Source organism: Fundulus heteroclitus, unplaced genomic scaffold (assembly GCF_011125445.2).
Source record: "Fundulus heteroclitus isolate FHET01 unplaced genomic scaffold, MU-UCD_Fhet_4.1 scaffold_65, whole genome shotgun sequence".
Lineage (NCBI taxonomy): Eukaryota > Metazoa > Chordata > Actinopteri > Cyprinodontiformes > Fundulidae > Fundulus > Fundulus heteroclitus.
Genome location: NW_023397088.1, coordinates 1,299,787 through 1,323,056, shown reverse-complemented (window position 1 = coordinate 1,323,056; position 23,270 = coordinate 1,299,787). Strand labels below are relative to the sequence as shown.

General features: G+C 43.9%; 2 protein-coding genes across 2 annotated transcripts in view; both read right to left on the bottom strand.

Moving 5' to 3' along the window:
- The window catches only part of LOC118561494 (NLR family CARD domain-containing protein 3-like), a 50,086-nt gene extending 30,826 nt beyond the window's left edge, over positions 1 to 19,260 (bottom strand). The window contains exons 1-5 of the mRNA XM_036133629.1: positions 18,987 to 19,260; positions 18,429 to 18,548; positions 17,992 to 18,038; positions 17,315 to 17,335; positions 15,183 to 16,968 (exon numbers count right to left, since the gene is read on the bottom strand). Of these exons, the coding sequence (XP_035989522.1) occupies positions 15,183 to 16,968; positions 17,315 to 17,335; positions 17,992 to 18,038; positions 18,429 to 18,548; positions 18,987 to 19,126 (2,114 nt within the window). The 5' untranslated portion in view covers positions 19,127 to 19,260. The remainder of the gene's footprint in view (positions 1 to 15,182; positions 16,969 to 17,314; positions 17,336 to 17,991; positions 18,039 to 18,428; positions 18,549 to 18,986) is intronic.
- LOC105923771 overlaps positions 1 to 23,270 on the bottom strand; it is a gene marked incomplete at its 3' end in the record, with an annotated part of 780,934 nt that overhangs the window by 511,450 nt on the left and 246,214 nt on the right. The window lies entirely within an intron of this gene.

Genomic DNA, 23,270 nt, shown 5'->3' with positions numbered 1-23,270 from the left:
GGTTTGATGCGGAACAATTCCCTCGGAGGCCTCAGCCTGAGGCGGAACACTTTCCTCGGAGGCCTCGGCTTGATGCGGAACAATTCCCTCGGAGGCCTCGGCCTGAGGCGGAACAACTTCCTCGGAGGCCTCGGCCTGAGGCGGAACAATTTCCTCGGAGGCCTCGGTTTGATGCGGAACAATTCCCTCGGAGGCCTCAGCCTGAGGCGGAACAATTTCCTCGGAGGCCTCGGCTTGATGCGGAACAATTCCCTCGGAGGCCTCGGCCTGAGGAGGAACAATTTCCTCGGAGGCCTCGGCTTGAGGCGGAACAATTCCCTCGGAGGCCTCGGCTTGAGGCAGAACAATTTCCTCGGAGGCCTCGGCTTGAGGCGGAACAACTCCCTCGGAGGCCTTGGCCTGAGGCGGAACGGCTCCCTTGGAGGCCTCGGCCTGAGGCAGAGCGGCTCCCTCGGAGGCCTCGGGCTCATCCTCTTCGGCCGGCGGGTCCCTTTCCTCGTCGGCCGACGGATCTGTCTTCGGCGGCGCGGAGCTTTCGGCGGCCGACAGAACTGAGCTTTCGGCGGCCGGCAGAGTGGAGCTTTCGCCGGCAAGCAGAGCGGAGCTTTCGGGCGGAGACGGAACCAACTCTTCGGCTACTTCGGGCTGTGACGGGCAACAGGCTTCGGCGGGCAGCGGCGCCGGGCAACAGGCTTCGGCGGGCAGCGGGGTTGGAGGCGGAAGCGCCTCCTTGACGGACCCTCTGCGCCGGTGATTCCGCCGTCCTCGCCGGGAGGGACCAAATGAAGAATCCGGGGCAGTCTCGGGGGTAGCAGCTGGACAGCAGGGCAGAAGGTCGTCTCGGTCACCGTAGTAAAAATCCCACAACTGGCTCTCCTCGATGCGTGGGGCTCTGTCAGGTGGAAAGATGAGCTTTACTCGAGGGGCCAGCTGCGAGTCATGGAGGTGATGACCGAGACGACGAGAGGCTGAGTGGCTTCCTTACCTGGGCTCCGAAGTAGCCGTAACCACACCCAAAACAAAACAGATGAGGGAGGACCACCACGTGGACCTCCCTCATCTGGCGTTGGCACATCTCCACATATGCGAGGACTTCCGGGTCGTCAACCCCTGCAGGTAAGACCCGTGTTGTGTCTGAGTTCATCGTTTGGCCGTTCCGTACTGTCACGATTTGTCTACGGATGAACTCAGAACCACACACACAGAACTAAAATTGAGAGTCTTTATTGCAAGGTTGATGATGGAGGTTTGATGAGGCCAGAGGAGCAGGTAACACAGAACCGGAGTGAAGGTGATGGCAGGAGCTGACGGCCCGGAGTAAAAAAGAGTCACGATTTTCCAGGCAGCCGGGAATGCTCATTACTGCTCGGCTAGCAGGCCCCGTAGCCACAACAGGTTAGCAGTTCGTTGCAGACACCAGGGCACAGAGCTGAGCTTCTCCAAGGCGGCTAGTCAGGTTAGCAGAACTTAGAAGACACCAGGGCACAGAGCAGAGCTTCTCCAGGGCGGCTAGTCAGGTTAGCAAAACTGAAACAATAAAACAAATCTTTCCAAGGCAAAAACGGGGACTGGCATGGAGAGGTGTGGAATGATGACAGACCGGCAAGGAGTGACAGCAGAGTGAGGCTTAAGTAGGGAGGCTGGCAGGTGAAGTGAATCTGGCTAATTAGTGGCTGGCAGGTGTGACTAACTGCAGAGGAGGTGAAGTGAAGATGACAGAAAATAACTAATGACAATGTAAACTAACAATAAATAAAGTCAACCAAACCCACATGAGATGAAAAATAAAAATAACAGAAAAATAAAGTCGAACCAAAACTCAACCATGACACAAAGTCCTACCAAAATGTAGAAGCCCTTGTCACACAGTAATGTAGGAGCAGAGGAATCTTTTATATTTGTTCATTTGGTAATGTGCACTTTCTGGTGAATAAACCTTTCAACATCGTGGCTGGCAGCATTTAACATATTCTACACAAAGGCACAAAACTAGTTTTAGAGCCATTTTAAAATGTAACGTTAGTGTTTTTTTCTAATTTCTTCCTTGGAAGAAAACTGTTTAACCTCCGCATGCAGTTACACAGCACTTTCTTTAATCTACTTCAGCAGAGCTTCCTAAGTTTGACTGGGATTTACAGAATCTAAACAAAATCGGTAGGATGGATCGAACACACAGGTGTGGATCCTAAAATAAATCAGTCCAATTTAGGTGAATTATTTAGAGTAATAATGTTCAAAAGCATGTCCTCTTCAATATCTCAGCTGATGTACTTAAATCCTGGTACGCTCCTCGGAAAAAATATTTGATATACTTTTGTTTGCCTGTGGCACGAAAGGGAGGGAAGAAAGAAGAAGCTTGAGTTTGTTAATTGTTAAAAGTTGCTAAAATTACAGTTATTGGAAAACATAGTAGGAAGGGAGTAACAATAAGCGGCAGATTGCACCAAGCAATGTCTATAATCTAATTAAAGGAGGGGAGCAGTCTCCCTCTGTATTTCTTTGTGTCATTCATTTTGTTGCAGGTCTGTGGATTCTGCAGCATGGACGTGGATTGCATTGTGACGGATCAGTGCAGACATGGGGGAAAAGGCAGTGGACCGAAAGGACCAGGTGGATATGTCAGAACTTTTTGAATACCTACAGCTGCTTACGTTGGGCCCTGGGCCAGAGACTGTTTCACATCACCAACAAGTCGGCCTGGCATGAAATCCTGGCATGGGCTCACATCCAGAAGGTCAGTACCCCAACATGGGGATAACGCTCCCATGAACTATGTTTAAACACCATGGAAAAATGGCCAACGCCCATGAACAGTGCTGATCACAAACTGTCAAGAAACATGACTGTATGGACTTTCTGCACACATTGAAGCTGCATACTTCATCAAGTTTCTGAGTCGTGGACTGAGACTTTGTCACTGAGGTGCTCGCAGAGACATTGCAGTGACCTACTGCCACACTGGGGGAAGAGATGTACAGTTCCACGCATGAAAGCCTTAAATATGAAGTCTTAACTCCGATCTCATGTTTGCCTGATCTGTTGCATCTCAATCAGAGTTCATCTCAGGAGCCACAGTCTGGTAACAAACATTTTTAAGGTAACACACAGACAGTTATTTCTACCAATATACTTCTGACCAAATTTAATGGGATGTGATTTCTCATATTTTTTCTGTGTCTCCAACTTTTGAGCTTCTAGGCAAATGGATTGGAGCTGGTTAATAACTTCTTAAGGCAGCCAATTGAGCAGATACCAGCAGTACAGGTTTGCGGTTTTGAAAAAAATACTACTGTCTCTTACATTTTTTTTTTACTATGTAACTGATATGTTGCTTTTAAACGTGAGTTTTAATTCTATTATGTCCAGGACCGTATTGCTCATAATTGACAGCAGAAGGTGTATTTTACCATCACAATTATTAGCAGAAAATCCACTAGGGTGGGGATATTTTTCACATTTAGGGTTCTGTGATGCTGCATGCTCACAGCTGCATGCCATAAATTTACAGACTGGGAGTTCTTATCAGCTTTTACGACGTGGGGGCCTCTCGCTAGCATGCACAGCGGTGATCTGGGTGAGACGTCTTGTTTTTCAACCAAATACTATTCATTGCAGGGACACGCTTTTTAGGTTACACAAATTAGTTAGGTTATTTCTTATTAGCTCACAAGTATTGAGATTTTTCTATTGTACATATAACTGTTGCCTGCTAAAACATATCAGATTTTCACCAGACTTTGCTATGTTACCGGGTGTGTTATTCAGGTTAAACATAATGTTTTATCAGTATGTATATAACTTGAGACATCCAGTTTTCTCACAAACCTGTATTGCTGTGTGTCACTGAGTACATAAACTCCTAGTTATTATTTAATTTAAATACACTGATTTTATGCAACCTCTGCCTACTTCAATTCAGATAAGTATTTGCAGTTACTTGATTCCCTATGATGGCTAATACTATTCTTTGTTAATGTTTTGTAACAAAATTAATTTTGTTCCAAGCACAGGGTTATGACATAAACATTTATATGACATAGACATTTATATGATAACACTGTATCTTAAAGTTATATAGATCTTAAACTTTATATCAACCCTTGGCACAAGTAATTTGGATGAAGGGTTCTTGTACAGGACCCCACGGAGGTATGTAACTGCGTTGTAAATCAGATAACGCTTGTTTAAACAAAAAGAAACCCCCCACAAAAGACCTTACCCATGGCTCTCTGAATGTTTGTTCAATCAACTTCTAAGACACAGGCCGGAACCATACATTAGATTTAATGGGCAAGTGTCAGACACCATGTATCTGCTAGAGACAGATTCTATGAGGAGGGTTCTTGGAAAAAGGCTTAAACAGTTTAAGCAGGGCAATAAAGTGAATGTTCAATTAAATAGAAAAACTACAGAAACTACAAAAAAAATGGATAAAACAGAGTTAAACAGAGGGTAACTTAATGCATATTTAGTTTAGTTTAAAATCATTGGTGTGTCAGGTAGGTTAGTTAAGGTTTCAAAGCCACATATATCTGTTAAGTTAACTGGATCAGGATTTGTAACAACTAGATAGAACGATAAGTAACAAAATAGGGGTTTGGTACAAAACAGTGCACATCAAATGATGAAAAAAGGTGGATGCAGGACTTTTTGACATGAGGATGGCATCTATTGAAGGTAAACTTGTCATGGTTTAAGTTTTGTCTGGCTTCTTTATTATTTTGCAGTTCACTCAGCTCTCCCTCGCTCAGCTATTAGTCACACCTCTGGACACTAATTAGTTTTTATTCCCGTCACCTGTCAGGCTGTTATTACCCCTGATCTGTTGCCACCTGTGTTCACCTCTTTATAAGACTCACCTCATTCTGTTCTCGTCGCCGGTCCATAGTGTTCACTCCCGCTCAGTCTCTGCCAGAATCCTTGTCAGCTCAGTTTTTTGTTACAGTCAGCCTGAAGACTTACTTCAACTTTGTTTTTTGTTCCAGTCAGCCAATAGACTTTCCTTCAACTTTGTTTTTTGTTCCAGTCAGCCAATGGACTTTCCTTCAGCTTTTTTTTTGTTACAGTCACTGCCTAGATCCAGCTCAGCTCTGTTCCCACTCAAGTTCTCAACTCCTGTTCACGACTCCCGGGTTCCGTTCTGCTCTCAAGTTCCAACTTCTGTTCTCAACTCCTGGTGAGCTGACCGGTCTCTAGTCCTCGGCTCTGATGTTCTGGTCTCAAGTCCTCAGCTCAGATGCTCCGTCCTGGTCTCTAGTCTTCGGCTCCAGAGTTCCTCCCGGTCAGTCTCTCCACACGCCTCCTGCCGGCCAGCTTCTACACCTTACACCTCCGTCTGTTGAAAGACTCTGGGTTCCATCTTCATCCATCTTCCACACTATTCAATAAACTCACTCCTAAGAACTAGCTCTGTGTGTGCATGCTGTGTCCGGGTTCATCCTAGAAAAATATCATGACAAAACTAAGTGAGGAATTCATTGCATGACGACTTTAAAAAGTGCTGTAAAATGAACGGATGAAGGTTTGCGTTTTCTATAGGATTAAAACAGGAATCTTTTGCAGCACGCAGAGTGGACATCTGAAATAATAATAGAGGTCACAGAAATGGTGTGTGTGAAGTGGGACTTCCTGTTTGCGGTAAGGCGTATTGTGTCACTTCCTGTTGTTGCTGTGTGAACGACAGAGCTTTGCTCCAGGCTCTCTCGCTTTTTATCTTTAAACCTCTTTGCTGTAACATCTGTTTCCAAACATAAGCACTTTTAAAACATTGTCTGTGGCTGCTCATCACGTTTGGGAACTCCTTGTGTTTCACACGGTTTGTTCTTTGGCGTGATAATAGGGTGCTAGCCTAGCTTTAGCCTAGCGTTAGCCTAGAGCTAGCCAAGCCTTAGCCTCATAATGGCTTCTCCGGCTCTGACTAAGTCTCCTATCTGCTGCTCTCTGTGTCAGATGTTCAGTTATTCCTCTGCCTCCTTTAGTGATGATGGTACATGTAATAAATGTAGTGTTTTTGTAGCTTTGGAGGCGAGGGTGTCAGAATTGGAGAGCCGCCTCCGTGCTGTTGAAAAACCAGCTGATAGCCGCTCTTTTGCTAGCGCGGAGCCGCATAGAGTAACTTCACGTAGCGAACCTAAAGCAGTAGCACCCGAGCAGCCTGGTAACCAGGCTGGCTGGGTGACAGTTCGTAGGAAGCATAGCTCTAGATTACAGACCCCAGATCACCACCAACCCATCTGCGTTTCTAATAAATTTTCCCCTCTGAGCGACAATCTCGCCGAGGAGCCGACCTTAATTATTGGCAGCTCCATAATGAGAAATGTGGTTCCTAGAGTCTCTAAAAGTAGAATGGGAGGCAGATCCTTTAGCTATCAGGCTCCTCTCCTGTGGAACCAACTCCCAGACAGATGTGGTGGGCCAGAGGTCAGGGGCCCTTCACATTCCAGGAGCCATGTGTATCAGCAAAAGAGGGTTTAAGGGAACAATACCAGGCCAGCCTTCGGGTCAGACTGGCTGACTGGAAGGGTTTTCAACTGCCACCCACCCGTGCCATCCGGCAACGAGGGCAGCTCGAGGCTCCGATTGCCACTCGCAGATGAGGCAGCTGGAAGTTTTATTTTGTTTTCGTTTTTTATTTTTAATAAAGATTAACATACAGATGTGTGGAGACCGAGGTTGAAACACTGACTCTTTAAACCATCTTCTTTAAAGGCGAGAAGAAGACATCTCCGAGATGCAAGACATCATGACAACAATTGAATGCATTGTGTAAAAAAAGAAAAAAGAAAATGAGAGTTTTGTAACCACTGCATATGTCTTATACGTTCATTATTCATAAGGTGTTCAATATTAGTATTGTTAGACTCTTGGTTCTGTATTGCATGATAATCTTTTTATTCTGTGGTTTGATCTGAGTCTAGTGCCTTTACAGGTTATATGAATTTCTAAAAAGACATCTTGTTAATCTAGGTTAGGACTCTTAAAGTCATATTTAGATCATATAATAGTTTCTGGTAGTTGCACATTTATCTTAGCCTTGCACCTCTCGGATAAAGGTGCTTACTTTTCTTTATTCTAGTAGGTTAGAGATTGAGATAGGTTAAGTAGCTTTTTAGCTTATACTTGGGTTACTTTACATTTAAGGGGAACATTTGAACTTCATTTGATTTCATGAGTCGCCAACAGAGGGGTCAGTGGGTTACAATATTACATATTACCATTTACATTTTGTTTAAGGGTTTCAAGACATAACCTTAGTTTAGCCTAGTTATTGGTTTGATCTGATGATCAAAACAGAGGGGTTGTTAAGAATTAAAAAATATATCTTAGTTGGGGTTACTGAGGAAAGCAGAGTGGTGTCTGTCTCTCCCTTCTCCAGCGTAAGATAAACATGGAGTTTTATTGCTGAGGGGGTGGGTCAGAAAGAGAGTTCCTTTGTTCAAAACAGATTTTCCCCTCCTCCTAAAACATGGGATGGTCTCACCCTTAAAAAGATGTGTTCAGACTTTTTAGAGTTAGACAGACTTCTCGACCGCGAGGGAAAACATCTTGATTGGTAATGTACTCTGTCTCCATATTTAATTTCTGACAAATTAAATATCCATCCATCCATTTTCTAAACCACTTAATCCCTCATGGGGTCGCAGGGGTTGCTGGTGCCTATCTCCAGCGTTCACCAGGCGAGAGGCGGGGTACACCCTGGACAGGTCGCCAGTCTGTCGCAGGGCAACACAGAGAGACAAACAGGACAAACAACCTTTCACGCACACACTCACACCTAAGGACAATTTGGAGAAGCCAATTAACCTAACAGTCTAACAGTCATGTTTTTGGACTGTGGGAGGAAGCCGGAGTACCCGGAGAGAACCAAGGCATGCACAGGGAGAACATTCAAACTCCATGCAGAAGGAGCCAGGGGTGTACTCGCACCCAGGACCTTCTTGCTGCAAGGCAACAGCACTACCCACTGCGCCACTGTGCAGCCCTTAAAAATTTAAATATGTACATTACAATGTTTTACCTCTGATCAATGTTTCCTCATTTATTGTCAAATCTTAAACCGGGGTAAAAATGGGCCTTTAGTAACAAAGCAGGATTAGGCCAATACTACAGAAATCACACTACCATTTGAGTTTGAATGACCTATTATTAAAATTATAATAGCAAATTATAATTAATAATAATAATCATAATCAAACACGTTTCTGGCACAACATTAATTGGCTTAAACCCTGGGTGGGCATCTAATTTATTGGTGTTCCCTTTAGACTAGACTCTGAATGACCAGCAGTTTCTGAATTAAATAAAGACAATCCATGTTTCAGCGCATTTTGATTGCAGCACCTTGCCAAAAGTGCTATTGAATCATTACTTATTAGGGACACGTTCCTACTGAATAGATACGTGTTTGTGGTGGTTGAAGTTGTTAATCTTGGGTTTAAGTATTGATCTCTAACTTGGAGTTAGTTATACTAGGGCATACAGCACCAGCCAGCGTGTGCTCCTGATAGTGTAATCATTTTCTGTGTCGTGTTCTGCTTGGAAAAGAGAAACTTTGCCTCCATCTGGTGGACCGTGTGTAATTCCAGCATAATTGTTTTGGGTGAGGGACACGATCCCCCATCGCCTGGACATTGTGTGTAATTACAGCTGTCTTCCCAAGGTAAGGGGCACCCTGCCTCCATCTGGAGGCCAGGGTGGGTAATTGCAGTCACGGTTAAAAACTCAGGTGAAGACACTCCATTAATGGTTATTATGAAAGTCAGTTTCTTAAAAACCTTCTTTAAGGTTATTTTTTTTAATTGTTTTATTTTTTCCTAATTTATTATCATTGTAATTTATTTAAAAAAATGTTTTTTTGTTGAAATTATCTTTTCTTCTCTTTCCCTTTCTGCTTATCACAAGTGGTTAAAATTGAGCTGCGGTTTTGAAACTAAGGTTACCATTTAGTGCTTTTAAGTGTCATTCTTTGCCACCTCTGGTGGCAAAGAATGACAGGTGTCCAAAACACCTTGCTGTTTTTCCACACATGTGTAAAGCACCTGTTCTTAAATAACTTACATCACAAACAAAGCCACAACATTATCACTTTATTTACTGGCCAAAAGGTTAGTGGTTCATGTCACTCAAGGTAATATTCTGAAAATTTAAACAGCATGTAGGAGCCAACTATTATTTGTTATTAATCAAACTTGTATTTTTTGTGGATAATCTAGTTAAGGGTATTTATTTTACTTTATTGTTTGATATTTGTTTTGAGATTATGTGTTGGTTATTTAGTTTTCTTTGCTTCTGGTTAGTTATGAGCAATTTGGGTGGATTAATATATAAATAGGCTGTCAGTGGTAGGAGCAGCATGCATCTGGGTGGGCGTATGTTTTTTTTTACCAGCGCAAGAGAAGCAGGGAGGAAAATTATTGTCAATTTCTGTTTGCTTGCTTGCAAAAGAGAAATAAACCACAGACTAAATGACTTTATCTGGAAAATTGATTTATTTTTGCCTGCGTAAATTACTCGTCCAAAGTGCATCTGTGGCCCTTGTGGATTTTTGGAGATGTCAAAGCTGGGCCACAACACAGCATATTAAATGTTCCTAAACATAGGAGTTGTAAGTCACAGGGTTGATTTTCCCCAGTGCAGCCAAATTAAACGCAAGTATTTAAACACTTACTGCAGTAAAGTGTCTGTCATAATGCGTTTTGCTGTTAACAGTTAAGTGAAACTACTTAACAGTGTTGTTAGCAGTTGTGTTTAGCGCTGAGCTAACCACAGTGTTGTGTTCGTTGTTGTTTAAGTGCCAAGCTAAACGACAGCGTTGTATTTGTTGTAAGCTAAGCTAAGCTACAGTTGTTGTGTTTTTTGCCATCCATAGCTGTGACAAAGAATGGATTGCAAAGGTCAGACCTTTCAAATTTTATCAAAAGTTGAGAGTGAGATTATGCTAATTATGGGGGCGGGGGTTGTTTGGGGGCGGGGCTAACCGGACCCTGGAAGAGCCGGTGGAGTCAACTCCATCTCATTTTTATCCCACCAGACATTGAAGTAGACATGTATTACGTGTGTTAAAAAGAGAAAGAGACGTATTAATACATTATTATTTATAATGGATTAAAATATAAAAAAATACACAATTGTTTAAATAATACTGAATAAAATTAAGTAGTTTTAAATTATTGACTGAATTAATACACTGTTACACATTCATCTATGGGTTTGTTTATCATTGTAGATCTATAACCTGATTGCTGATTCAGGCTGAGTTTCATCAAGCCTTTATGGTCAACATTTTCCCTTCAGCAGCAACACTAAAGCACACAGAGGTTCCTGCTGCGTCTTTACGCACGATCCAGCTGCTGATGTCTCCCTCTTTTCAGCTCAATGCACTTCTAGACTGTTACAGTTTATAACCATTATCACCTTTCACAGTGACAGGTTTCACAGTCAGTCGCCGCGCTGACAAGTCAAATCTCTATTGCTTTCGTCAGTGCGCTCTGGGCGGTGAGGTGGGCGGATTTTACCCCCGTGCGCTGCGTGCGAGGGATAAACAGTGGGGAAAATGTATAACTAAAGACTGTAAAGGGCTACTATAAAGGGAACAGGGGGACTGACAGATCTGAGATGAAGCCCCTGATGTTACAAGTTCTTTAAAATGACCCTTAAAAGTGCGCACCTGAATTAAAGCGCAAGGCAGCACGCCCACCGAAGCGCCACCGGTTCTATGTCGTTAAAAACAAGAGCATGAAACACAGCTACTAACACTCCTATTGACTTTAACTGGCACCCATTGCTATGATGTGAGGACATTAAACGTAGTGATTCACGTTTTGAATGGTGAACGGTGATAAAAGCACCTGCTCCGAGGGAAAGGAGGGGGGGGAGCAAGCGCTGAGGCACAGAAATACGGTGCATGTAGTTAAAAAAATGCAGAATTTATAAAAACAAAACTTATAAACAGACTAAGTTGCTTTTTAAACTGCATCTGGATAGCAGAACTGTTTTATGATCCTGCGTGCAGCAAGCAAGCAGCTCCACCCCCTCTTCTCCCCTCCTGCGTACGCGGTACAGGACCTTAACGGCTTAATTTCACCACTGGTTAAGATTAAAATTATTCATAACTCTGATCACTCTTCCTGCTGCTCTGTTAACACGAACTGCAGCAGGAATTACTGATGGCCACAAGTTGTGAAAGAAGCTGAAACAGCTCAGCAGAAGGCGGCGTTTTGTCATCCGCAGCCCAGATGGGCTTTGTGATTTTTATGCGTGAGAAATTCCATGTTTGCGTGTGAAGTTAGTGAAATGCGTGTGTCACACGGTCAATGCGTGAGAGTTGAGAGCCCTGAAAAGGTTCTTCAGTCAAAGGAGCTGAAGGCTCAGAACCCTCCATTGGAACAGAGGCCCGAGGTGCTCATTACTTAAAATGACGCCGGAGGAGCACGACCGCCTGAATCAGTTTGACATAGAGGAGTGTGAACAGAGGATTCAGGAATTGGTTGATGAGGTCCAAAGAAAACCAAAGGATAGATTGGTAGCAGATGTCCCAGGTGAGATCACTGCGTTATACCACTGAAATTTAACGCTAGAGACTGAGCTGCGTAACAGAGAGGTTGGGATGCGGATCATAGCTGAGGAAAGAGTTAGGGAGCTAGAACACTGAGCTATATTATACACTGGAGTGCTGATTTTGCCGCAAAACTGAAGTCACTGGCCGCCATCTTGCTACTCCCTACTCTCACAGAATCCCATAGGATTTGGTTGCAACAACAAGCAGTTTTCTGGCTGAGTGAAAACGTTTTACAGGTAATTCTACAGTCAGTGGATGTACTAACACTATCAACTACTAGGAAATTAGGTGCTGAGATATTTTACATGTTATTCATATTAAATATATATATATATGTATATATAAGTATGTGTATATGTATATATGTTTATATATGTATACACATATGTAAATATATGTTTTTGTATATTATTATTTATATATTTATAAATATTAAACATATATATTTAAATGAATAAAATGCTAAATATTTCAGCACAAGACTTTCTCAGTACTTGATATTTTTAGAACATAACATAAAAGTATATGGCATTTGACATTTTAAAAGTCTTAAGCCCCCCCTGAACATGAGAAAATCCTCGTTATTCGATGCTGTAGCGCACATATTCCCTAGTTACTGGAGGGAAATGGGGAGTACCAATATGGCGGCTGGTGGCTTCAAAGCGACTCGTTCAAACAGACGGTGATTAGCACTCCAGTGTATAATATAGCTCAGTGAGCTAGAACAGCTAGAACAGGGCAGCTGTCATCTCAAGGAGGAGCAGCGAGAGGAAGATCACGCTATCTTACAGACAGAAGGATCTGAATGTGGGAACCTTCAAGGAAAGCGTAGGGACCACACCTGGGAGACATTGGATGACTTGGGCCCTCAGGCGTCTTCTGAACAAAGGGTAAGCGAAGGAGGTCAGGACAGATATAGCAGTGTGATACGGAAGGAAGTGCCTATACAACTTAGGGCGGCAAACAGGACTGATCGCATGATGTAAATCATGGGACAACACCTGCTTCCCACCTGACCCCTGGCACCGTCTGCTATGATCTTTCCTCCCCACCAGGGCGACGGGAGCACCGTTCCCGGGACAAAGGTGAACCCCACTTCTCTGAATTGCGTCCACGGACAAGATGTCATGACCGAGAGATCTCCCCAGCGTCCCACGAACGGGTGCCGATTCCTGGTAGGTGGTCAGAACTGGAGTCCCCCTCCTACCATGGTTACCGCATGCAGGAGTCGTCAGGGGAGGACTCAGACGGACCAGCCCCGATCCCTGAACAGGGACTGCGGATGCGTCAGCTTGAGTCCCTGGCCCGAGACATAGAGCGTTTTGATCCTAGCAATACAGAATCCACCATTGATGACTATCTCAGAGAGGTGGAGCGTTGTCTGTTAGACTTATACAATCCCTCTGCTCGGAAAAAGTTGAGGCTTATCTGGAAAACCACATCCAGAAGTGTCCATGTTCTCATAGAAAGCCTTCCCCCAGCTACACGTGACCGTTATTCAGCTCTTTGTCAGGCTTTAAGGGAAGAATATTCTGTGTTTACAGACCCAGCCTCTGCGACTCTTGGAGCTTTTGCAATTCAGCAAAAGAGAACTGAAGCACCAAAGGAGTATTACCGTCGTTTGAGAGTTGCTTATTTTCAGGGACTAAATGCTCCCGGCTTGGAGGAAGACCACACTTTCAAATCTTTGTTCCTCCATAACCTTCATGAAAGCGTGCGTTATGAGGTTACCATGCATTGTAGAACCAAGAGACTTACCATGCAGGAAACCAGGAAATACGCGCAGGTTAATAAAATTACAAATTAGGTTGCATGGGAAACACGTGTCCGGCCCAACAAAGGAGCCGACAGTGATAAAAGGGTTCTACAGATGCAGGCAGAACCAGAAAAGAGGTTAGGTCTGGAGGGACAGGAGATGCCTCCCTCCAAACCTAAAGCTAGAGTAGGGTTCAAGAAACAACATGGTTTCGAGCCGCAGAAGAAAGCTTCTCAGGATAGGAGAGGTCAACATGACAGCATGGAAGGTGAAAGGTTTCAAAAATGGCACAGGCCGGATCCAGCCCGATACGGTAAGCAAACTGACAGGTCGGAGAAGCCGAAAAGCACACATGACAACAAAGGCTGGAACCTGCGCATGGAAGAGTCAATGAGAAAGGAGATGGAGGAGACTTTCTGCAGGTTGCTAGCCGAAACGGTGAATCAGATCACGCCGCCGCCGTCCCAGCCATCATCCAATCCTGCCGACCCTCTGGGGAAGCCAATCCCAAAACCCCCGTCAGCATGACTAGGCGTGGACCAGGCTCCCGCCCCTAACAGAGTTTATCTGATTAAGTGGGGGGACCAACCGAAAATTCACCAACAATCTGTTAAAACCCCATCAGAAGGTGATCAGAAAACCCCTTTTCTAAGGTTTCTAGGTGAGCTAAACCACCGTGAAAACGTGCGCCGCTTATACTGCTCGACAGTTATCAGAGGATGTGTAACTGCAAATGCTCTTTTAGACACGGGTTCCGAGATCAGTCTAATGCGCTCAGATTTGTTTGATGAGGTGACCAGAGCTATGGTGTCTCTTGGGAAACCGTTCCAGGTGGAGACCTGTAACGTGGGCATCACCAGCTACACTCAGGATCAGTCATGCATCACCAAACGGGCGTGGTTAGACATCACTTTCCGTGACATGACCCTGGTGCACCCCATCTACATATGTACTTTAGACACATAACCTTTTCTTGTGGGTCAGGATCTGTTGAACAGGTCAGCTCCACTCATCGACTGCCATCATGGTGATCTTTGGGCCCAAGTGGGGACTCCCAAGCCTCTTACTTCTGGAAGTGGACCGTCTGTCCCTATCCACCAGGTGACCTGCTCAGAAGAGCCCAGAGAACTCTTGGCACCGTTTCTGCCTTCAACAGAGCTGATTTCTGAGCCCTCTGGCACACCACAGCTTCCCGGCGATCAGAGAACATCTCTCTGCACCCACACATCTTTCCTTTGCTGGCTTAAACACTCTGGAGTTGAACCCTATAGCCCCAGAGTGGCCGAAGGCGTGCACCTGGAGAACACCTTCATGCCAGACGTGCAGCTGGCTCTTTGGTCGGAGAAATCCGCGATCAGTAGAGATCTGTACAGCTCTTTGTGGCGTGAAAAGCCCCACCTGGCTGAAATAAAACAAAGCCACTACTTGCTCTCAGCAGACTGGCCTCGCCAGCTTCTGAAAGAAAAGGGGGGGGGGGGTGCATACTTGATGCATAGATTGGCACAAGACAACTCGCTCATCATTTCAGTATTGTGGAGAATCTACATCCTCCAGTGTTTGTTGGAGCTGATCTACTAGTACGACTAGGTGCACAGCTGGACACTTGTAACCGGGTCCTGAGGGGATGAAGAACATTAAACTGGGAGGATGAAGAGATGTGAGGAGAACAGATTAACAGAAATAAGGTGAGGATTAATGGATTAGAGATGAAGGAAGCAAGGAAATAATGAACGTCCTGCAGAGGACAGAGAAATAAAATGTTTGTAGTTAAAGACCCAAAAACGTCCAGAAGCAACTTGAATGACGAAGAATAAACAGGATGACAATAATGCTGAATCAGCATCACTCAATGAAGACATCTGGACTCACCGAGCCTTTCTGCAGTTCCTCACAGCTGGAATCAGTCTCAGTCGTCCTGCTTCTGATGTGTTGTACTTCTCCAGGTCCAACTCATCCAGAACCTCCTCTGACATCTGCAGCATGTAGGCCAGAGCTGAACACTGGATCTCTGAGAGCTCCTCTGATCTGTTCTCTGATTTCAGGAACTGTTGGATCTCCTGAAAAACTGAGAGGTCCTTCATCTCCATCAGACAGTGGAAGATGTTGATGCTTCTGTCAGGAGAGATTCTACCAGTGTTCATCTTCTTCAGGTTGTTTATGACTCTCTGGATGGTTTCTGGACTGTTCTCTGTCTGACCCAGCAGGCCTCCTAAGAGTCTCTGGTTGGACTTCACAGAGAGGCCATGAAGGAAGCGAGCAAACAGGTCCAGGTGGCCATTTTTACTGAAGAGGGATTTCTCCATGATTCTCTTCAGGAAGTCATCCAGAGATTTTATACTGTATTTTTTCCCCAGGAAGTTATTCACCACCTCTGTGTTCCTGGTGGTGAAGCAGTGGAACATGTAGACTGCAGCCAGAAACTCCTGAATGCTCAGATGAACAAAGCAGTAGACTGCTTTCTGGAACATCACACTCTCTCTCTTGAAGATCTCTGTACAAACTCCTGAGTACACCGAGGCCTCTGTGACATCCAGACCACACTGCTCCAGGTCTTCTTGGTAGAACATGATGTTTCCTTTCTCCAGATGTTCTAACGCCAGCCTCCCCAGCTTCAGGAGAACTTCCCTGTCAGCCTCCATCAGCTCCTGTGGACTCCTCTCATGTCCTTCATGGTACTTGTTCTTCTTCCTCCTGGTCTGGACCAGCAGGAAGTGAGAGTACATGTCAGTCATGGTCTTGGGCAGCTCTCCTTTCTGCTCTGTGGTCAACATGTTCTCCAGAACCGTAGCAGTGATCCAGCAGAAGACTGGGATTCCACACATGATGTGGAGGCTCCTGGAGGTCTTGATGTGGGAGATGATTCTGCTGGACAGCTCTTCATCACTGAACCTCCTCCTGAAGTACTCCTCCTTCTGGGCGTCGGTGAAGCCTCGTACCTCCGTTACCCTGGCAACACATGAAGGAGGGATCTGATTGGCCGCTGCAGGTCTGGAGGTGATCCAGACCAGAGCCGAGGGAAGCAGGTTCCCCTTGATGAGGTTTGTCAGCAGAACATCGACTGATGACTTCTGTGTGACGTCAGAAACAAGCCGACTGTGGTTGAAGTCCAGAGAAAGTCTGCTTTCATCCAGGCCGTCAAAGATGAAGAGAAGTTTGTGGGCAGCCAGCTGCTCTGCTGGGACCTTCTGGAGGGTTGGATGGAAAACATGGAGCAGCGTGAGAAGACTGTGCTGCTCACCTCTGATCAGGTTCAGCTCCCTGAACGACAGCAGAACCACCACACGGACATCTTGGTTCTCCAAGCCCTCGGCCCAGTCCAGAGTGAACTTCTGCACTGAGAAGGTTTTTCCAACACCAGCGACGCCGTTGGTCAGAACCACTCTGATGGCTCCATGTTGGTCAGGTAAGGCTTTAAAGATGTCGTGGCACCTGATTGGAGAGTCATGGAGGTTCTGGATCCTGGAAGCTCTCTCCAGCTGCTTCACCTCATGTTGGGTATTAACCTCTTCACTCTGTCCCTCTGTGATGTAGAGATCAGTGTAGATCCTGTTGAGGAGGGTTCTACTTCCTGGTTCATCACTTCCTTCAGTCACACGTTCACATCTCCTCCTCAGACTGATCTTATGTTCCTCTAGAACCTCCTGCAGACCAACATCTGCTGGAACAGAGAAGAAAAGACAACCAAAGGAAAAACCTGATTTAGTGATGAAGTTGGAGCAGAAACATCTGGAACATCAGGAGGTGTCATCATTAGAAGGTCTCTTAGTTCACATGATGTGATGCTAACCAATCGGATCCATCCTTAGAACCAGAACCTTGTTAGATGGTCAGACAGCAGAGTTCTGCCTCTGCTTTGTGGCCAGTATCTGTTCACTGTCAGGATCTGATTCACAAAGCAGATCAGATGAAGAAATGCTGACAGAAACATGCAGCAGCTTTCAGCAACATGAACTCTTTAGCATCAGGTCACCATTGTCCTCATTTCTCTGTTTCTATCTGACCTTCTCCCACAAACACAGCAGCTACAGAAGAGGCAGAGAGACAGAAAATGTTTCCTGGCAGCATTTTCAGCCTTAATGAAGGAAATCTGGTGGAAATGCTCTAATCTGCCAGAGAAACAGCTCATTGGATCAGGTAGTGTTCACATTTCAGATGCTTTTCTCACTCAGAGACTGGATTGGATGTTTTTAAAGAATAATTACAGATTAGAAATGACATGGGACTGATTTTGTCCTTTAGAAGTAAACAGCAGATATAAATATTACATGTTTCTACAAATCTTTCTCCTGTAATCTGGGATCTATTGTCAGAGTAAATAAAGGTTTCTGTCTCTCAGACATTCCTTCCCTCTTTCTGTAAAGCAGCAGTGCAGCAGGTTGTTTTTTCCACCTTTTTGTTTTCATGCATCAAAATGAGCAGCAGCTTTAAGGAGATGTTCAGTTTTAATGCATTTAGCACAAAGGGCTGAAAACAGAACCACTTCAAAGCAAACCCAATAGGTTGTTGGGTTGAACACAGACGTTACATTTACAGCAGCTGGAAATCCAGAGATTCAGGGGAAATAATTGATCACAGAAAGACTTTTAAACACTTGAATTTCCAAATCCCAACTAAAGACGTGGAATTAGTTCAACAGAGACGATAGAAGGAAGTTCTGATTGGAGATGTTCAGTCTCACCTGGAGCACAGCTGCTCTGATTGGCTGCCAGCAGTCCAGGTCCTGTTCTGAAGAAGTAAAACATGTAATCACACCCCTTCTCCTTCCTTTAGATCTTAACATAAATAATCTTCCAAATTCATGCTTGACTTCTGAGTTTATAAAACTCTAAATTCATTATTTAAACAAATTAATCAATGTAAACATACATTTAAATCCCAACAATTATACCTACAGCCAACATGACCAAGACCGTTGTACATGTGTGTATAACCAGGCCCAACGTTCCTTCAATGAATACTACTGGTTTATTAACTAACAACTTATGATTATGTTGCTCTAAGTTAAGTTGAAGTCAAAACTAATTTACTTTTAGTTTATAAAATGAAGACTGAGTCAATATTACATTTTTATATCTCTGCAGAGTCACATCCATCAGTTAGAAACTGGATTCTTACTCTGAGTCTGAGGGTCCAGGTTCAGGACTGAAGAATGGAGGGTCATGTTTGGACCAGTCACTCCTCATAGACGGACAGCTGGATCCTGGAGGTTCTGCTCTCTGTCTGTGGTTCTGACCTCTGAAACACCAACATGTTGTTATTCAGATCACATCAATCAGTGAGAAACTCTGAGATAAAAACCAGAGAAGAAGCTCTGAACACAAACTGCTGCAGAGAAGCAGAAGGTTTAAAGATCCAGAGTGAAACATTCAGACGGTTCTGTTGGACCAAACTGAACATTATCCTAATAACCGGGTTCTACTGGTCTGGATCACATGGGTCCAACCAACACCTGCAGGACAACAGGCTCATGTCACAGTTTAATGGAGCTGATGAGATCAGATTTAGATAAATTATTCTACAAAGTACTTCTATAGTATACACTACTAATACTACAAAGCCCAGAAAGTTCTGGACACGGTCCGATTGATCACATCTAGTCTGAGACGATGGAGAGCAGAGGATCTGGTCCCTGATCTACATGTAACATGGATCAGTTAGAAACTGGGTTCTTACTCTGAGGGTCCATGGTCTTTACTGAATTCTGGAGGTTCATGTTTGGACCGGTCACTCCTCATAGACTGACAACTGGATCCTGGAGGTTCTGCTCTGTTCTCCTTTGGATCACAATCCTCCATCTTCCAGACTTCAGTCATTCTGAGAGAGAAACCAGAACCAGTCAGTTCCCAGGGATTCAGGTCCACTCAGTGTCTTGATCCTTCCACAGTCCACAAAGATTAAATCCACTGAATAGAAAACCAGGAGAAGTTAACACTAACCCTGACCCAGGATATTCTCTTTGTTCTTTTCTGCTACTAAACGGACTCTGAACCCGTCTCTCCTGATCTGATACCTGACTATCACTGACTCACCTGAGGCTCCGCCCACCTGTCAAGGTTTACCTGTGTTTAAACACCTTTATTTTAATTTATTCTTCTCTTTGTATCAGCAGTGAACTGAGCTGTAAAACACTGAGGTCATATTTAAACTTCTGGGTTTTTAAGTCTGGATGTGACTGCTGTCACTTCTTCTTTCTCTCCTTTTCCCTCTGAGGTAAACATCCACCTTCATTCTGCCAATCCTACTTCAAGGTTCAAGGTCCAATGTACATTTATTATCCTAGGGGGCAATTGTGTTTTACAGCCAGCAGTAAAAATATAGGAGAAACTAAACACACCTTCAACATTCTTACAGTTAAATACTAAAGTTTAAAACATGTAAAACTGATGGTTTCAGTGACTTTCTGAACCAGTTAGTTCTGTGTGGCAGCAGAGTAGATCTGCAGACTGATGGGAGCAAAACAAGGTCTGTACTTGTTGGATGTCTTGAAATGGATCTGAATTTTATCAGTGACTGAACCTCGTACAGTTCACTAAGGTCCTGAAAGGAACCATAAATCTTTATAACACTCCAATGAGGAGCTGAGAGATGCTGTCACAGAGTGGAAGCTGCAGCGGCCAAACACGACTCTACCTGTGGCCACAGATAATGCAGCAAAGAATGGAAATGCAGTCAGAGAAACTGTTGAACTGGGACTCCAAACAGGATGTTTTGCTCTGACAGTGAATCTAGTGGCTAAAAGGCAGTGTCAGGTAACAGGGTGTCCCGCCTTCTTGGGAAAGTTGTCACCTTTATTCTCAGAAGCAGCACAGCTCACCAAGCTCTGACTGAAACAAGAAATGCTAAACTTGCTGAAGCACAAGTTAATTCCTGATGTGATAAATGGATGGAGGACATCACATGACATGTTGTCCCGTTATGTTGAACAGCAGCCTGCCATCTACTCTGCTTTAACTAGGACAAAAACCTGAGGAGTCAAGTCAAGGACACTGCAACGATAACTGATGCTGAACAAAAGATGGCAGAGCACCTAATTGAAGAAGTTAAACCACTGAAAACAACCCCCACATTATCAATGGTCGTCACTCTGAAGGAAATGATTCTCAAATCCACGGCACCGAGAGATGAAGACAGTACAGTAATGAAAGAAGGCCAAGAAGCCTTTGCAGAGGATCTGGATAAAAGGTAGAACATCCCTGACCTTCAGAAGGACCTTCAAAAAGCCACAGCTCTGGATCCCAGCTTTAAATCCCTCCCTTGATGAATCTTTTCTCAATTGTGGTAATCCATATTGAATTCACAGGTGCAGAACAGACATTTCCAGCTTGTATTCTTCTATATTTGTCATTCTTTCAGAAACGAGCAGAGACGAGTCCACCCACAGAGGGAGAAGACTCAGCCTGTCCTCCTCTAAAGAAGATTGCTAAGGCAGAGCTATGTGGAGAGGTTTTCACCAAACCAGAGCAGGCTGAGGCTTTTTCTCACATAGTTAAGGATGACGTTCCTTCATACAGGTCAGCAGACTCTATTGATGTTGATGCTGATCCCTTTATGTGCTGGAAGTCCAATGGGTTTAAGTTCCCTCATGTTGTAGAACTGGCAACACGTCTCCTCTGTGTCCCCTGGACTTCAGCTCCAAGTGAGAGTTTTCTCCTCTGCCGGGGACATTGTCAGTGCAAACGGTCTCACCTTGCACCACACAGTGTTGGTAGATTAATCTTCTAGCACAAAAATATGTTTCTATAGTGGATGAGTAGATAACAATGCACTTTGCACCCAGAATGTTGTTTTATTTTGCTATATTATTTTGTTGTGATTTAATTCAAATTACAACTGTATTTATGTTTACTAAAGGTAATGTGCACTTTTTCTTTCATAGTGATTACCTCATGTACCAGTTATCTCGGGATGCAGTTGAACATTTTTAAGTGTTTTGGTTTACATTTTGTACATTATTTATATTTCAAACAAGTGGTTGAGGAAGAACAAGAAGATGTATTATTTATCGTCCAAAACGTTCAGCAAGTGTTATATTTATTCTGTTCATTGATCTTCTTCAGTTCTTGCTGTGAAGTTATTGCAACTACAATAAAAAATAAATAAAGGAATTTGGGGAAAAAATATGGTCTTTTTCCACATAAAACGTACAAAAACTAAACCGATACACAAGAACCGAGGTACGGACCGTACCGTGGGAAACCTGTACCGTTGCATCCTAACAAACACCCTCTCTCATTCATCTGCCCACTCCCCCTTTCACACACATCCACCCCAGGAACCTTTGGACAATTGGACTTTTGGACGTTTTGGACTCTCAGCTTTACAGACACACACATTCACAGGGAGGAAGTGGACCTGAGGGTGGCTGGGAAATTAATTTCTATTAAAAGGTGTTGTAGGTGATTGATTCTGCTGGAAAGTTGTTCCACAGTCACACTGATTGTGTCGAACAGTGAAAACTCTGAGTAACTTTGATTGGAACCACTTTAGATTTCAGGTGCACCCAATAGGAGAGAGATATTGATTTTGATTGAGTGTCTGTTGACATTGAGAACTCTGTTGGTACCAACCTGCTATATTTCAGACCTTCTTATTTGTTTGATCAAGAATTATTTTTCTTTAAAAAAAAAAATACAGGCCATCTATTTCCACATTTAACCATTCACTCCAGATCCCCTGTAGTAGCCGTACCTGCTGACCTGAACACCCTGCTTATTCATTTAGCTCCAATCTTATGCTTTTCTCTCATTCTGCAAAGTTATAAGTGTTACATATTTGTTCAAAAAACAAAATAGCTGACAAAACTGAATGGCTTTAAAAATATGACCCAAAAAGAATAGACAGATATCTACACTGCACCTGAAAAGACTACATTCAACTTTTCTGCAGTTTTAGAGACTCCAAGTACACAAGAAACCATATTTAAGGGCTAAGAAAGTGGATTTAGCATGATACGTCCCCTTTAAACAGGTGTTATATCAGTTCCCTTTGAGCAGGCCAGTCGACTCACAGCAAAGTTTTGGACAACCTGAACAGCTTTCATCACTGTGATTGCTGCAGATACAGCCACACAAACAGGTTACCTCAGTGGCAGCTGCTCCAGGCCTCTGTTTGAGCAAAGAGGTGGAAAAAGGGGCGGAGCCAGCTGACATGGAGACCAGCTAATTGGCTCATCCCACATTTCAAGATCAAGGGGGTGGAATAAGATTTGTTTTTGTTAGTTTCAGTTAGGTTTTTGTGCTTTTGTAGGCTGATCAGCTACTATTTAAGTTTCCCCTTCTGTCTCATTAGGGAGGTCTGTTAGTTTGAGTTAGTTTGATGTTAACTGTCCTGAGTAGAGTTTTGGTATTTTGACCTCTTTTATGGGCCCAACATTTTGATTCTTGTATAACTTCTGTAAAGCTTATTTTTGGGTTAAATAGAACCCCTATTTTGTGAACTTCTGCATCTTCCAGACTGTCCTTTACTGCTTGGACCATCAAAGTCACATTGCTGTTACTTAATCAATCAACAAATCCAGCCTTCAAAGGATTAAGTCCCTGAATCTGGACACAGCATCCTTTAAATGTCACAGTGATGCGATGAAAGCTGACTAAATTAGATGGTTCCTCCAAAGGCAGCCGACAAATCTTCTTTTCTCCAGATTGACGGAAGAGACCTGGAAAGCTACACCGTCCAGTTTCATTCACTGCCAGCCTTGGCGTCTCCGCGGCCTCAGAAGGATCCAACCCGTGAATTTGGACTCAGCTAATTTCCAACAGAACCAGTGGATTTCTGCAGTGGGATCTATAAGCTTTATCAATTCTTGATTTACTCAAAACCAAGAATTAGACACATAGAGCAGGAAACTGGCCATGACTAAAACCACATTATTGTTTCTGATGCTTCTTCAGAGCTTCTGGGACAGAAAGCAAAGCAACATGTTGGTTTTGCTGAATCTCCTCCAGCTGCAGCAGTTTT